Below are 17,368 nucleotides of genomic sequence, written 5' to 3' on the forward strand. Positions count from 1 at the left end.
GGCCCCGCCCCTTTAGTTGCCTGGAGATGTCCATATGGCTCTGCTCTCAGACCCCTGGGGACCATGTACCTGTCCTGCCCCTTATGTTTTGTAGATCCATCACCTGGTCCCACCTCTTCAGCGCTCTAGCCATCACTTGGCTCCACCCTCTGATTGCTCTGGAGACATTCTCCTGGTGCCTAACTACATCACCATAATATTCTTGAGCTATTCTCCTAGCCCCAGCCTCATAGCCCTGACTGACAGTTCAGTTCTCTTTACCTTCAGCCTTGATGTACCTTGTACTTTTTAATAGTGTAATAATCATCTGTGTATCTGAAGAGGTTTTCAGTGGTCAGCTTTCCAAGGAGCTAACACTAGTGCTAGCTAGCAGGTTACACACATCTCCTGTCCGGTCGTGCCAGGTCATGCTGCATTATCAGAGTAAATATTAACGTTAATTATAATTAAAGATTGGCTGAACTCGTCTGTGAAGGAGTTCCTCAGTATCGGCTTTCCTGAAGCATGCCTAGTTCCTTCAAGTATGACATAATTAAGTGCGTGCTGGTAAGAACATTGTGTGTTGAATATTGCGATCAGTTGTATAACTGATTATTGGCATACGACGGCACCAGATCCTCCTGGAGAAAACATATGTTGTGTGTTTATGCATCTGGAGTTATACATTAAATGGAGCTGAGAAATCACCTTGAACATTTCCATCCAAGTACTTTGTACATTTTAAATGATTGTTTTTCGGGGAGGGCATGAATTGTTTTGTTTCCAACTGCTGTTCACATGATGACTTCATATGCATTTCTAGTCATGAACTCATCAGCACACAATGTACCCTTGTAGAGAAAATAGTAGTTATAGGCATTAATGTACTTTAAAGTTGTAAACATGTTGTTATAGAAAATGTGAATAAACAGCCTCTGACTCATCTGTATGTGTTAGTAAAGAAATATTCTGAATAAGATTTCCTATATTTACTCTCTTGTCGCTGCCTTTTTCAGCTGGAAGGAGGGTGTGCATACTTATAAACACCACCACAATGGTTATCAGTATATGGAAAAAGTCTGGATTTGTTTGTGAATTCCAATTAAACACTTTAATCTATTTACATGTCAGGAATGTGATAGTGAACTTTAAATTAATGTATAGGAACTGTAAAAGATGTAGACACCTAAATACACTCGAGCATTAAAGAGTAAAAAGTAAATATTTACACAAACTGATGATAAAAGCTGACTACACGTTCGGTTCTGACCCTGTGTGACTCACTACGTCACCTAGTAATCAGTCATAAGGAAAATATGCTAACTCGGAGAAACCTAGAATCTGGCTTTCTGGCTAGCTAATGTTATTTAACAACCCTGTTGGAGTGAATGCTAAAGCAAACAACTAGCAAGATATTTTAACAAGCTAATAAACAACACTTAAACCTAAAATACTTTAGATTTCATGGCTTGATGTACTTGACAAAAGAAAATTAAGACAGACTTTGACAAAGTGAAATGGACGAGTACTTGAGTAAGAGTACAAGTGTTCAATTTAAATACTTTGGTATGGTACTTTAAGTATTATTTAAGTATTTTCCACCCCTGAAAAGTCGTCTTTTCAATACTTAAATCATAAACTGTTAAATATATGCTACTCAAGTTCAAATCTGTGCAGTAAAGAAACTCAAACCACACATCAGTTAACAGTTTTTTTGTGGATCAGTAGCCTTGTCCATGTGTCTATAGTTTGGTCTTATAATGATTCTCACAAAAAAAAATAATATTAACAATTGAGCTGCAAAGTGGTTCAGATGTCAGATACGTAGCAAAAATATTTATTATTTAAATTTAATAGTAATGATATGTTGTAGATATGACACATTTGACCAAATTATATGTAATATGTAATACAGTATTTACCAAAATGGTATACTGACCTTATGATATAATGGCCATTACAGTCACAATGGAAAAAAGTCATATTTAGCTCCAATTCTAAAGAGAAAGCATGTAGAGAAAGATAAAAAAAATCTACTTCTAAAAAGAAACTTGTCCCCATTTTTCCAATGAAATTAATCCCCTTTATATTATTAAAAATCTCTTGCAGTTTTAATCCATATATTATAGGATTAATTAGAGGAGTAATAACAGAATGACTAACTGACAGGTTCTTGTCAATAATGTGGGGAATTTGAACTGATTCTAGTCTGTTATTTATAATTTCAAAACTTATGTTAACAGAAAAAAATATTAAACAAAGAAGATGTGGTAAACAGGTCTGTAGAGCTTTTTTTCTGAAATGTTTAGAATTCTTTATACACACAGCGAGTATACTGATGTAAGAGTAGATTATGAAGATCACTGGAGGAAATACAGTAATGCTGAACGTTATAAGACCATATAAGTTATTAACAAATGTTTCCCTGCAGTTTAATTTAACAACTGAGTAATTATCACAATATATTCTGTTCAATTTAAATTTACACAGCTGAAGTCGAACCGCGATTCCAACTTCACAAGGCAAAAACCATGATAACAATAAGAGATTTCTGACAGTGGACATTTTTACAAGAGATGCATAATGTAAAGGTTTACAGATGGACACATATCTGTCATAGGCCATAACTGATAACAGTGTGAACTCTGATGCACCATATGTGTATATGCAAAATGCCTGAAGTAAACAAGCTTCAAAAGAGATTATTTGTTTTTCAGACAGTAAATCAATGAGCAGTTTAGGATAAAGAGCAGTCGCTCCAAAGAGAGCATTACAAAGCAAAGCAGCAGTGAAAATGTACATGGGCTCATGAAGGCATTTGTTTTTGTATATGACAGAAATTATAACTGTATTAAAGCAGATAATCATTATGTTGGTAGTGAGAGCAATTAAAAAATAAAGATATCTATAATGCTCTAAATCCACATGTCCCTCCATCATTAGATATGTAATGTTATCAGTATTATCCATTAATTTCTGAAAGGTAATTCATGTGATTTTCTGGTAGTCATTCAGAGAGCAGATTGTAGACAAAGATAAACTACAGCTGTGGTGAGGACATTTATACTGTCTCTTTCAGACACGTAGTCCTTAGTGATTTGCTGAGAGCAACTAGAAGAAATGTCCAGTCTGCTTCCTGACCTCTGTCATTAACTTCGGGGTTGTAGTTGTTCCTGTTAACAACTGCATTATAGTAGCTCTATACAAATGTGACTCATAATGCTGTTTATAATGTTACTGAGAAACAGGAAGGAGCAAACTCCCCTGTCTTGAACGCATTCTTGATGATGTTACAAATGTTAATTCAATTCAGTTCAGTTTTATTTGTATAATGCTTTTAACAGTGGACATTTTCCCAAAGCAGCTTTACAGAAATATATAAATTCAGGATATAGATTTCCCTGCTTTCACTCACGCAAAGTACATTTCTTTAACCATTACGGCGCAATAAGCATACCTAATAATCTCTCTCTCTCTCTCTCTCTCTCTCTCTCTCTCTCTCTCTCTCTCTCTCTCTCCCTCTCTTTTTCTTTCTGTTGAGCTACACATGATACTCCTGAGATGCCAGTGATCCTGACCCCTTCTGCTCTCCAGACCTGCCTAATCCATCCTGATGTCCTACTTCTGGTTGGAGTTCTCATCAGTTGGAAGTCATGAGGATGGGTTCCATGAGGATGGGTTCCCTTCTGAGTCTGGTTCCTCTCAAGGATTCTTCCTCTTAAAACATCTTAGGGAGTTTTTCCTTGGCACCGTGGCCACTCAGTGGCTTGCTCAGTTGGGATAAATTCTCACCTTTAATATCTGTATACCGTGTTTATATATTTCTGTAAAGATTCTTTGAGACAATGTCTATTGTAAAAAGCGCTATACAAATAAAATTTAATTGAATTGAAATGGAATTGAACATGCTGCTGCTGAGGATGTCCCCACATGGTGCAGTCTATAGATCATTGAGATTACTGAGGACGGTTCCACTTAAACACCATAAAGATGCTTTGGGTCTCAGTTCATATGAACAGTTATGCTATAATAGCTTTAACACTAGTTATCACAAACAGTTCTGCACTCGAGTCTCCATCAGTGAACAGTGGAGAAGTTCAACAAAACAGACTTCATTTAGAAACTGTAATGAATTTCCTGCTTACACAGCCTCACTATTTGAGCATGTAGTATTAGCATATTTATAGAAGGGGTGTATTTATTTATGAGCGCACTATCCGGTGTCACCCAGGTGAGGACAGGTTCCCTTTTGAGTCTGGTTCCTCTCAAGGTTTCTTCCTCATATCGTCTCAGGGAGTTTTTCCTCACCACCGTCACCTCTGGCTGCTCATTAGAGAAAAATACATACATTTAACATCTATATCCTGTATTTATATATTTCTGTAACGCTGCTCTGGGACAATGTCCACTGTTAAACACACTGTACTAATAACACTGAAGTGAATTGAATTTCGGACTTTTAAAATGAGATTTTTTTTGCACACTTATGAGAAATTTGTTTCACAAAACACTTTGTGGCCTGATTTAGTGACAGATCTTTATTAAAATGATACTCAGTACTGTACACCACAACCAAGGTTAAATATTGTTGTTTATGGTAGTTACACCAAATTTCTTTCATTAACATCACTCTAATACAATCATTCTGTTAAAACAGAATGTGAAATGTTTCTCTTTTGAAACTCATAAGAGTAAAAGAAGAATCTATATCCTAAAATGAAATCTGAGTCCTCTTTTTCCATGAAATCAGCCTTTTAATACCATTGAAAATCTCCTGCAGTTTTAATCCATATATTATGGGATTGAATAAAGGAGGAATGAGTAAATATTCAACTGACAGGATCATGGTAAAAATGTGGGGAATTTGCTTTGATTCTAGTCTGTTATTTATAATTTCAAAACACATGTCGACAGAAAAAATAATGAAAATGAGCAGATGTGGTAAACAGGTCTGTAGAGCTTTTCTTCTGAAATCTTTAGAATTCTTTAAACACACAGTGAGTATCCTGATATACGTGTAGACTATGAAGAACTGCGGAGGAAATACAGTAATGATGAAAGCAAAAAGTCCGTAAATGTTATTAACAGAAGTTCCTGTACAACTTAATTTCGCAATAGAATAAATATCACAGTATATTCTGTTCAATATAAATTTACACGGCTGAAGTCGGGCTGCTAGTAGAGCTGCTACACCAATTGTACAACAAGGCAAAAACCATGATAAAAATAAGAGATTTTTGACAATGTGCATTTTTACAAGAGTTGAATAATGTAATGGTTTACAGATAGACACATATCTGTCATAGGCCATAGCTGATAACAGCGCAAATTCTGACGAAGCATACAAGTACACGCAAAATGCCTGAACTATACACACTTCATAAGAGACAGTTTGTTTTTCAGAAAGTAAATCAATGAGCAGTTTAGGATAAAGAGCAGTCGCTCCAAAGAGAGCATTACAAAGCAAAGCAGCAATGAAAATGTACATGGGCTCATGAAGATGTTTGTTTCTGTATATAACAGAAATGATAACAGTGTTAAAGCAGATAATCATTATATAGACGTTCAGAGTAATCATAAAATAAATATATTTGTACTGAAGTAAATCCACATGTCCTGCCAGAGTGAAATATGTAAAATTAGTGGAATAATCCATTAATGTATGAAAATTAAGCCTTGTGATTACATGCCAGTTATTCCTGCATTATGATGTAGATGAAGTTCCTGGAGGTGTGGCGGAGAACTCATCTCTGTGTACATTTATATTCTCTTATTGGCTCAGATTCCATAGTGATCTTCTGACAGTAACTAGCTGAGTCATGCCCTCATTTCTGAACTGCTGAGATTTATGCTGGTGTAGTAACAACAACAAACTCCAGGGTGAATGCATTTTATTAGTCACATTTGAAATATTGAATACTTCCTTAAACATACTGTATAATGGCACAGTGGTGTGTGAGCATGGAGTAGAGACAGGTGTCACATTAAAAAAAAAGTCAGGAAAGGCACGACTCTAATTTTCCATAAATGTCATGCCTTTCCACAATTTTTACACCGTGACTTTTATGGGCTGCAATTTTTCTTCAATTTTTGCATAATTTTATGCTGAGAACTAAAAGAAGCAATATCTTATGGACTGAAAGAAAACTCATTCAGTCTTTGTTTTAAATAATGTAACTCTATAACACAATAAAATGTGCAAAAACTGAATAAGACAGATGGGATTTACTCTACTATACATCTAGGGCACAGTGGTGGGCATTCAGATTTCTATTACAGGTGTTAGTGCACAGTGGTGGGCATTCAGATTTCTATTACAGGTGTTAGTGCAGAGCATCCAGGGACAAACAGCAGTGTAGCATAAATGAAATATACCACATGTTAAAAGAAGGCATTATCCACCCCTCCACTTCTCCCTGGGCATCAACCCAACTGACACTATTTCCTAAAAGGATAGAAGAATTTAGTTCTGTTCTGTTCTTCATGAGGTTCTAGTTTACCCCTTTCATACTGCCCAGGGTCTAAGATTAAAGTTTTTGTTTGTTTTGGTGGCTGTTGGTTTAATAAATTCTTCATAGGTAGATTTCTGATATGAACTATGATTTGTGTGATGCATATTACATATTGTTTATGTATTGTCTGCATGTCTGTTACCTTTTGCTGCAAAACTAAGAGGGGGGGGCAATAAAAAGTAAACAACAAACAATAACGACAACAGGAACGCAAAAGCACAATCTGTTTCACCTGTTTTTCATCTCTATCCCATGACTTCCCAAGAAACAACTGAGGAGTCCATCCAGCCACAGTCATGTTTCATAGGAGTTCTGACCTGGAGAAATAGAGATCACTGACATCCCAGCACAGTGGGTGCCCAGTCTATTTCCTGCCAGCAAGACATGTGGCAGAACCTTTCGGAGATAAACTTATCACATCATCACATACTACCTTGGCAACTGGACACCTGGGAACCCATAAAAGCCACCAGCTCCTACAATGTATGTGCTGGTGTCCCAACATGCTTCCTGAGGTGTGTAACACGCCCCTATTTAAGGATAAGGATAACATTTACTGGTCCCACACTGGGGAAATTCCCTCCTTACAGCAGCTCAGTTACACAAAAAAACAGATAGGAAAGAGTACACATTAAATAGGAATAGAATTTAAATAAAGTATATATATATATATATATATATATATATATATATATATATATATATATATATATATATATATATATATACATATATATACATATATATACATACACACACACACACACACACACACACACAATAGGAATAGAAAAATGAGAATTAGAGTAGTAAAAATATAATGGTAATATGTACACTATGGACACCTCAATGTATGTGCAGATGAATACAAATTTGAATATATACAGATATGTAACACCTTGTTTATATACATGAGTGGATAAATGGATTATTGCGCAGTTAACAATAGAGGAGTTAGAGCAACTAATAATAATAATGTGTGGGTTGATGATGCAAAAAACAGCTAGCAGTGCTACATTATGTTGTTGTTGCATTAAAGAGTCTGACTACCACAGTGTCATAGAAAGATTTAAGCAGGGTCCTGCACACACCAAAAGACCTCAGTCTCCTAGGCAGGTGGAGACAACGTTGGCCCTTTTTGTACAGGACATCTGTGTTTGTGGACCTGTCCAGTTTATTGTTGAGGTGAACACCCAGGAATTTATGTCTCCACCCTCTGGATGTCCATACCCTGGAAGCTCACCGGCATATACTGGGTTTGCCTCCTGCAGAGGTCAACTACCATCTCTGTCTTGCTGGCGTTGAGGCAGAGTTGGTTTAATTCACACCCTTGACAAAGTCAGAGATCAATGACCTCCCGGAATTCCTGATCGTTCTTCTCTGATACTCGTCCAACAATAACCGTATCATCAGAGAACTTCTGCATGTGGCAGCTGTTAATGTTATGCCTGAAGTCCGCTGTGTACAGGATGAAGAGAAATGGAGCAAGCACTGTACCCTGTGGTGCTCCAGTGCTGCTGACCACCACATCTGACATACAGTCCTGGAGCCTCACATACTGTGGTCTGTCAGTGAGATAGTTGGTGATCCATGCAGCCAGGTGGCGATCAACTCTAGCTCCCAAGAGCTTCCCCCTAAGTAGTGATGGCTGAATTGTGTTGAAAGCACTGGGAAAAAAAAAACATGTTCCTCACAGTGCTCCCAGTATTCCCCAGGTGTACAAGTGATCTGTGCATCAGATAAATAATGGCGTACTCAACCCCCCTGCCTGGTCGGTAAGAAAACTGTAGGGGCTCTAGCTGTGAGCTCACTAGCTGTCACTATGCTACCAAGTTCACCCAATTCAGTTACCAACCTCCCTTATTCCCCTGAAATGCCAACCCCCTAACTCACTGTGATAGTACATATTGTACTGTATTCTTCTTTTGTTTCCTGGTTAATGATTTTGCTCTTGTCTATCCTAGCCTGCTTGCTCATCCTGGACCACAAAGCACCTTTACATAAATCTGATTAAAGGTTTAGGTCCCTAATGAGCAAATTAGCGGTCACAGTGGCAAGCATAATCTTGTCAGTGTTTCACTGATTACCTTTCAGAGGTTTCATCCTCAGATTAAACCCTGACTATTCAGTCACCACTGAAATGGTCTCATGTGCAATAGGCCCAACGGTATGACATTGGCTGCTGCTGTCATAAGGCCCAACAGTCTCTCCTAGAGACTGGAGGGGATGCCCAGACCTAGCTTTATCTTGCTCAAAGTTGATAGGATCAATCCTACGCGTGTTGGGGATCGAAACGCCCTCATCATAGTAGAATCCCATATAACCCCTAGAAAAGTTGTCCTCTGCAGTGGAGAAAGCATACTTTTCTTGAGGTTCAACCTGAGCCCCAAGCTCCTCCTGTGGGCAAGAACAACATCTCGATGTTCCCTGGATCGTGCTAGAATTGACTAGTTGTCCAGGTAGTTTACTACACGGACGCCCTGTGTCACGTACTGTAGGGAGCACAGAAGCAGAAGCGGGCGGCAGGATGAATACGTAGGCAAAGGGGTGATCAAAGTTCGTAGTCGTAAGGCAGACAGAGGTCAGGCGATCGGCGAACAACACAATAGGGGTAAGGCAGAATACATAGTCGGAACGGTAGATAAGGTCAATGAAACTAAGTGAACAAACACGGGGAATCAGTGGCTTGGAAAACGACAGAGAACAAGTCTACTGAACATATACTTCGCAATGACATTGTGTTCTAACAGTCTCTATATACTGTGGTGTGAGTGTGTGTGAGATTGGTGACAGGTGTGTGTGATTAGAACTCTGGGGAAGGTAAGCGCATGCGTATGTAAGAGGTGTGTGTTGCTTCTTGGGAAATTGAGTCATGGCTGGGCTGGGATATGACACCCTGGAGTCTGAAGTTACCCAGAACTGCATTCACGCACTTTGTGAAGGTGCGAGGGGAAAAAGCTAGCCCGAAGGGAAGAACATAAAATTGGTATGTGTTGACTCCAAACGCAAAACTCAGGAACTTCCTGTGTCTGGGCGATATTCCTATGTGGAAATATGCATATATCAGATCTATTGTCACAAACCAGTCCTTGAACTGAATCTGTGGCACGATAAGTTTGAGTGGCAGCATCTTGAACCTGTATGTCCGAAGAGTACGGTTCAGATGACACAGATCTAAAATTGGCCGCATACTCCCAACTTTTTTGCGGACCAGTAAATAACGGCCGTAAGAACCTCCCTCCCTTAGGGAATGGGGTACATGTCCTATGGCCCCTTTGTCCAAAAAGGAACTTACTTCCTGTACTGTGGTGAACACAACTCTGAACCGGGGAGGGGGGGGGTCGAGCTATAAACTGGACCCGGTAACCCTTTTCTACGGTAGACAGAACCCATGGAGACACATTTGGCAGTAGTTTCCACGCTGCCCAATGTTCTTTTAGTGACGTTAATTATTCCACATTCTTTCGGAGGGAAAGCATCAGATTTTTGTTGCCCTGTGACAGCTCGCTGACCAGAGAACACAGAAAACTTGGGGACCATCTTGGCTAGGGGAGGCCCTATAGTAGCACTGGGGGCTACCTGCCCTAACAACCTCATTTCCCCTAATACGTCCCTCCACAGCCCCTCAGGACCGCTCTTCTTTGCCTGCTTGGCCTTTATGAGCATTCTCAGATCAGGCAGTAGCAGACCACGACTGTGGCCACCCGGCTGTCTGCGGGGGATGGAGGGCTGCCATATTCGCCTTCTGGGTCTCCCTCACACTAGTGCTGGAGAGTTCGAGACAACAGGGAAGGAATTGGCTTTTTTGAATGCCGATATATGTCAAGCTCACCCAGCTGGTCTGCTTGGTAGGCCTGCAACACTGTCATTGTCTGTAGTGACCCACAAGCAAGACTACTACTGCATAGGCTTGCCCACCAATGCCACGGTGACCTTACACGGTGGTTTGGATGGCAAAGCCGGCCCCCCTAGTTACCTGCCATTGATGGAGAGAGGTAGCTTCCAAGTGCCTCCTCCACCTTCAGCATGGCTAAATAGCCATGCCGTTCATTCCCCACAGTGACCAAATAATCCAACATCGTGGGGTTATAAATTTGGCTTATGCATGGTTTTCCCCCAGAAGTCTGATATTTTGTCATGCACTTCTGGAAGAAGGGGGAGTTTCTGCAGTGTGAGGGATTTACTTTCACTGGGGAGAAAAAGGCTCATCTAGCCTTAGTAATCACGTCAAGCAGCTCTTTATATGCTGCTCTCAGTTTTTAGCACATCCTTCTGGCTCTTCTTGGAGTCAGTTAGGAATTATTACTATTATTTTTGTCACACAAACAACAGACATGCAGTCTCGCTGAAGATAATAAGGCTGGCGGCGTGGTTCACAGGTGCCATATATATATATATATATCATGTCACGTGCTTAATTGCCACGTCACCTGATCATGGCAGGCCTATAAGTAGAGGCATGATTTTACACAAGCTTCAGATACCGGTTTTTAGAGTAATTTAATTTTGTTAGATGTTATGTGAGCTATTTTAACATGGATTTTGACCTAATTTACATGTTCAATATTTAATAGCAATTACTGTTTGACTAAAAAGACAATCTGAATATTTATTGATATTAATTTTGATCAATGCATTTAAACAATGTAATATCATTGCATAGTACATTTCATATTTGTCTGTAGGCTATTCTGGGATATTTAGTTTGTTCATTTTTAAATAAACACTTAAAGACACAGAGAATGGGCATTTAATGTCAAATATCTTTATATTTTAAAATTCAAAATACACAAAGGAAAAAAAGTGCAACATGTACTCATAAGACACTTCAACAACAAAAAATAGAACAAATGATCATTTAAAACTTAACATTTAAATTTTATGCTTAAAATTTCAACAGAAGTAATACATAGCAAATTATCAACATAATACTCTTTGAAAGTAAACCGCTCTTTTAGTCTCATTTTGTCATGGCAAGACTCCATGTCTTCCTTGAATGAAAAGCAAAATGTAAATGGCTGTTACGGAACGAGACGGAGGCAGGTGCAGGTCACAGTCTTTATCACTTCGCAGATAAACAAACACAGGGAGCGCGGTCTCTACTGACTATGCAAACTATGGACATTTAGCTACGACCGCTAGCATGCTACAGTTTAGCACATACCGTTATACTTTCTTCACTTGCCGAACGTAAACCAACTATAATACTGCACGACGTGCGCAGTCACCCGGGGGGTTTAAATAACAAACTTAATTAAACCAAAACATTACCACCTGGGGCAAATCAGACTTAGATTAATGTCCAAGCAGGAAGTAAACGAAAACAAAAGAGTCACGTGACCAGTCAGCGGCCGTACCGCAGTGCCCTCTGCTGGCCGTGGCGTAACAATGGCTCTCTGTAACCTTCCATTTGTTTGAGGAGATTTTGGATGGCCATTTCCTTGTCCTCCTCTTTTATTTTGGAGGAAAAGGTGTTCTTCCACGTTTCCAGATTCACCTCGTCTTGAAAGCTTTATAAAAAAGAGAATAATAGGATATTTAGGACAGTAGAACTGTAATGATATTATGAAGTAGAAAGTACAGTAAACCGTTTTTCAAAGCAGTATAACTATATATAAAATAGAGAAAGAGCAAATATGAAAATAAGTTATACACAAGAAATACAGGAATATATAACTTACTCATAATTCAGATGGTGAAGATTCTTTTCTCGCAAGGAAGGCCGTAATTTTAAGAGAAAACCATGAGGAGCCATTTATAAGGGTAGCTGAGTCAAGCTGCCCCCCCCCCCCCTCCCCGCGTGATAATAGTAAGACCAAGGTCACTCTAGATTGTTTTGTCTCTCCACTTTTGATTCTATGTGTAATTTGAAAAGCCCTGGTTTTGATTCTATGGGCAATTTGAAAACCCCTGGTTTTGATTCTATGTGTAAGTTGAAAAGCCCTGTTTTTTGAGCTAATGGTAAGTGGAATCGCCCTTTTTTTTTAGAACATAATAGAAAGGTAGATGAGCTCTTTTTTTTAACCCTATTGGTATTGATATTATAGTCAAACAGTAAAACAGGTGTTGTCTCAAGCACACCTGAGGCAAATAATCAAGGGCTTATAATAGTATAAGGACTAATATATATATATATATATATTAGTCCTTATACTATTACAAGTCTCCTGTAATTAAAGAAAAGTGTGTGTGTGTGTGTGTATACAGTGAGGGAAAAAAGTATTTGATCCCCTGCTGATTTTGTACGTTTGCCCACTGACAAAGAAATGATCAGTCTATAATTTTAATGGTAGATTTATTTGAACAGTGAGAGACAGAATAACAACAAGAAAATCCAGAAAAATGCATGTCAAAAATGTTATAAATTGATTTGCATTTTAATGAGGGAAATAAGTATTTGACCCCTCTGCAAAACATGACTTAGTACTTGGTTTAAAAACCCTTGTTGGCAATCACAGAGGTCAGACGTTTCTTGTAGTTGGCCACCAGGTTTGCACACATCTCAGAAGGGATTTTGTCCCACTCCTCTTTGCAGATCTTCTCCAAGTCATTAAGGTTTCGAGGCTGACGTTTGGCAACTCGAACCTTCAGCTCTCTCCACAGATTTTCTATGGGATTTAGGTCTATAACACTTAAGAAGGCCATGTCGTGTCACTGAGATCAGTACAAAATGTTTATCTGCTTCCAGAGACACAAACATGTTCTTCTGTTCAAGGTTCGTCTGCACATCTTCTGACACCATAAAACAAAGCCTGTTTGAACTGCCTCAAACTGCTTCTTATCAGAAATGTGTCATGCTCTGCGTTTCATATAAATAGTAGTGGTTTAGTACAAGCACATCAGAGCGCTCTCATTATGCTATACTTTCTGTAATAAACCTTTTTTTTTTTTACATTCAGAGGACGAGTCTGCGAGTGTCGTTTAATTTCCACGACTATATATATATATATATATATATATATATATATATATATACACACACATACATACATACTGACAGGCTCGCTCATTACAACGTGCGGAATTTGTTTTGATGATCATTTATTACTTCAAAACATGCATTGGCAGAATAGTTAGATTCAGAATAGAAGATGTCCTAAACAGGTCTGAAGAGCTTCTCTTCTGAAATCTTTAGAATTCTTTAAATAGACAGTGAGTTTCCTGACATACAGTTAGATTATGAAAATCACTAGAGGAAATACAGTAATGCTGAAAATAAAAATCCAAATGGATTATTCAGAGATTTCCCCCACAATTTAACAATTGAGTAATTATGAGAACATATTCTGTTTCATTTGTAAATTTAGACAGCTGAAGTCAGGATGCTAGTGTAACGGATATACCAGCTTCAAACTTTGTTTATTATAGTTACATCAGACTAATAGAATAACAATTAATAATCATTGATACTTTTTTAAATTTCAAAAAAGGAAGCATCTAAAAAAAAACTTGTACTCTTGTTTGACATTTAAATATTTTCTTAATATTATTATAAATCTCCTGCATTTTTAATCCATATATTATAGGATTGAATAAAGGAGGAATCACTAAATATTCAACTGACAGGATCATGGTAATAATTTGGGGAATTTGATTTGATTCAAGTCTAGAATTTATAATTTCAAAACTTGTGTTGATGGAAAAATTGATGAAAATGAGAAGATGTGGTAAACAGGTCTGTAGAGCTTTTCTTCTGAAATCTTTAGAATTCTTTAAACACAAAGTGAGTATCCTGACATAAGAATAGATTATGAAGAACACTGGAGGAAATACAGCAATGCTGAAAATAAAAAGTCCATACAAGTTATTAAGAAATGTTTCTTTACAGCTTAACTTCACAACTGAATAATTATCACAGTATAGTCTGTTCAATTTAAATTTACACAGCTGAAGTCGGGATGCTAGAATAACACCAACACCAATTTCACAACAAGGCAAAAACCATGATAAAAATAACAGATTTCTGACAGTGGACATTTTTACAAGAGATGCATAATGTAAAGGTTTACAGATGGACACATATCTGTCATAGGCCATAACTGATAACAGTGTGAACTCTGATGCACCATATGTGTATATGCAAAATGCCTGAAATAAACAAGCTTCAAAAGAGATTATTTGTTTTTCAGAAAGTAAATCAATGAGCAGTTTAGGATAAAGAGCAGTCGCTCCAAAGAGAGCATTACAAAGCAAAGCAGCAATGAATATGTACATGGGCTCATGAAGATGTTTCTTTTTGAATACGACACAAATGATAACAGTGTTAAAGCAGATAATCATTATATAGGCAGTGAGCGTAAATATAAAATAAACATATCTGTAATGCTCTAATTCTACATGTCCCTCCAGTGTTAAATATGTAATATTGGTAGAATAATCCATTAATTTCTGAAAAGTTATCCATGTGATTTTCTGGTAGTCATTCAGAAAGCAGACTATAGACAAAGATAAACCACAGCTGTGATGAGGACATTTATACTCTCTCTTCGACACGTAGTCCTTACTGATTTGCTGAGAGCAACTAGAAGAAAATTCCTGCCTTCATGAACAAATCAAACAAAAGCAACTGAAATAGTTCAACACAACGAATGCTTCAAGTGGTTTCCCTGAATTCACTTGAAAATGAAAAAAAAATTATAATGACTTCAATTTCAAAATTACTTTATATAACCCCCTGAATAAAACCCCTCACAACAGCACTGTTACGAAACAGAGGGAGAGACAGGAAGTAAGTGCAGGAGCACTGTCTTTATTACTAAATCAATGACACAAACAAACAAACACGGGAACGCGGTCTATCCAGAGTTGACGAGAAAACATGGGACTAGAGTCGAGGCAGAAAACAGGACATGAAAAAAAAGACCGCTTAGCATGCTAAACGTAGATGCTACACCATTCAGACTGCTCCCTCTCACACAGGTATTCTAACTACAACTAATATCGCGCAACGTGCGCATAAACCAGGGGGTTTAAATACCCAACATAATCAATCTAAACCAAATACACCTGGGTTACATCGAGCACAACCTCAAAACAGAAATTAGAACTCAGGCAGAAAGTCAATGAAAACAAAACAGTCATATGACCAGTCCGGAGCCGTGCCACAGCGCCCTCTGCTGGCCGTGGTGTAACAGAACCCCCCTCCAACGGGGGTCCCGGGCCCCTGTGTGAACTGTCTCGCTGCCACGGATAGCGAGGCAGCCTCCAGCGGGCAGCAGAGGGGCGGAGCAGCACCCCCACTGGGGTTGAAAGTCAGAGCACCGCCCCCAGCAGCGCTGGGAAGCTGGGCGACGCCCCTGGGATACTGGGCACCACCCCTGGGATGCTGGGCACTGTCCCTAGGATGCTGGGCACTGCCCCTGGTGGCTCTGGGACACTGGGTGCCACCCACGGCGGCACTAGAGGGCTGGGCGGCCTCCTTGGCTGGGCTGGACAGCTTCCTCGGCCGGGCAGGGCAGCGGGACAGCCTCCTCGGCCGGGCAGGGCAGCGGGACAGCCTCCTCGGCCGGGCAGGGCAGCGGGACAGCCTCCTCGGCATGTATGAGCTCCACAGTCGAGACCTCCCTGTAGGCCTCACGCTGTAGCGCTGAGGTCACCATGTTGACCTCAGGCAGGAGCCCCACAGCTGAGGCTTCCCCGTAGGCCTCATGCTGTCGCTCAGCTGTCACCCTTGCCCCCCCCAAAAAAAGTTCTGGGCTAGCCTTCCGCTCCAGACTAGGCAGCATGACTGGAGCTCCCTCAGGGCAGCAAGGTGGAGTGTTGTTCCCCTCCACGAGACGGGGGCGAAGCGCTTCCTCCACACCATGGAGCAATCTGTCTACTTCTTCCAGCTGCTGCTTGAACCGCAACTCCTCCTACTGCCTCCATAGCGCAGCTTGGTGTGCCTCCTGCTGCTTGCGCTGCCAGGCGTAGTACTCCTCCCTTGTCGGGAAGTTCCAAAAATAAAGAAATTTTCGGACTCCAGGCTCTCCTGCTACTTCCATTGTGGGTGCGATATTCTGTTACGAAACAGAGGGAGAGACAGGAAGTAAGTGCAGGAGCACTGTCTTTATTACTAAATCAATGACACAAACAAACGAACACGGGAACGCAGTCTATCCAGAGTTGACGAGAAAACATGGGACTAGAGTCGAGGCAGAAAACAGGACATGAAAACAAAGACTTCTTAGCATGCTAAACATAGATGCTATGTATTCTAACTACAACTAATATCGCGCAATGTGCGCATAAACCCGAGGGGTTTAAATACCCAACATAATCAATCTAAACCAAATACACCTGGGTTAAATCGAGCACAACCTCAAAACAGAAACTAGAACTCAGGCAGAAAGTGAATGAAAACAAAACAGTCATATGACCAGTCCGGAGCCTAGCCACAGTGCCCTCTGCTGGCCGTGGTGTAACAAGCACAAATATGCAAAACAGGTGTTGTCTCCTTCCAGACTTATGTCAGTGGTTTAAATTAGAAAAACATTATTTTAATATCATTTTCCTAAAGAAACTGAAGAGTAAACACACACTGAATGTCTTATTGAATTCTAGTTTATGTCAAGAACCATTTTATAAATGTAATATTGGAATTAAAGTTTCTTCCTCATATCGTCTCAGGGAGTTTCTCATTGCCCCCATCGCCTCTGGCTGCTCAATGGGGACAAATTCATGCCTTTAAAATTCATATCCTGAATTTATTTATTATTGTAAAGGTGCTTTGTGAGAGTGTCCATTGTTAAAAGTGCAATGCAAAAAAAAAAGAAGTAATAATTGAGTTGAACTTATGTCAGTGCTCCCCACTGTTCCTGATTGCCCCTCCCCTACGTGCTTCGTTATCCTATAGCAGTTTATTTATGTCCTGTCAGTACAGTGTAAGTCATTTATGT

At 39.5% G+C, this 17,368-nt stretch overlaps 3 protein-coding genes across 3 annotated transcripts in view; all 3 read right to left on the bottom strand.

Moving 5' to 3' along the window:
* Positions 1-2,962, bottom strand: part of LOC108256839 (putative gustatory receptor clone PTE03) — a 3,954-nt gene extending 992 nt beyond the window's left edge. Inside the window, exons 1-2 of the mRNA XM_053675216.1 lie at positions 2,369-2,962; positions 2,031-2,188 (exon numbers count right to left, since the gene is read on the bottom strand). Coding sequence (XP_053531191.1) covers positions 2,031-2,188; positions 2,369-2,949 — 739 coding nt within the window. The 5' untranslated portion in view covers positions 2,950-2,962. The remainder of the gene's footprint in view (positions 1-2,030; positions 2,189-2,368) is intronic.
* A 1,728-nt stretch (positions 2,963-4,690) lies between these two features.
* LOC108256840 (putative gustatory receptor clone PTE03) lies at positions 4,691-5,635 on the bottom strand. The gene has a single exon (XM_017454063.3). It carries the CDS (start codon positions 5,633-5,635, stop codon positions 4,691-4,693), a length of 945 nt encoding a protein of 314 aa, XP_017309552.1.
* Positions 5,636-13,498: 7,863 nt separating this feature from the next.
* Positions 13,499-15,093, bottom strand: LOC108256799 (putative gustatory receptor clone PTE03). Its single transcript, XM_017454024.2, has one exon. It carries the CDS (start codon positions 14,871-14,873, stop codon positions 13,929-13,931), a length of 945 nt encoding a protein of 314 aa, XP_017309513.2. The 5' UTR covers positions 14,874-15,093; the 3' UTR covers positions 13,499-13,928.
* Between the last annotated feature and the right edge of the window lie 2,275 nt (positions 15,094-17,368).

Source organism: Ictalurus punctatus, chromosome 24, assembly GCF_001660625.3.
Source record: "Ictalurus punctatus breed USDA103 chromosome 24, Coco_2.0, whole genome shotgun sequence".
Taxonomy (NCBI): Eukaryota; Metazoa; Chordata; class Actinopteri; order Siluriformes; family Ictaluridae; genus Ictalurus; species Ictalurus punctatus.

Bases quoted from the DNA above. Each gene is read 5' to 3' on its own strand.
- LOC108256840 (XM_017454063.3), bottom strand. From the start codon at position 5,635: ATGGATTATTCCACTAATTTTACATATTTCACTCTGGCAGGACATGTG.
- LOC108256799 (XM_017454024.2), bottom strand. From the start codon at position 14,873: ATGGATTATTCTACCAATATTACATATTTAACACTGGAGGGACATGTA.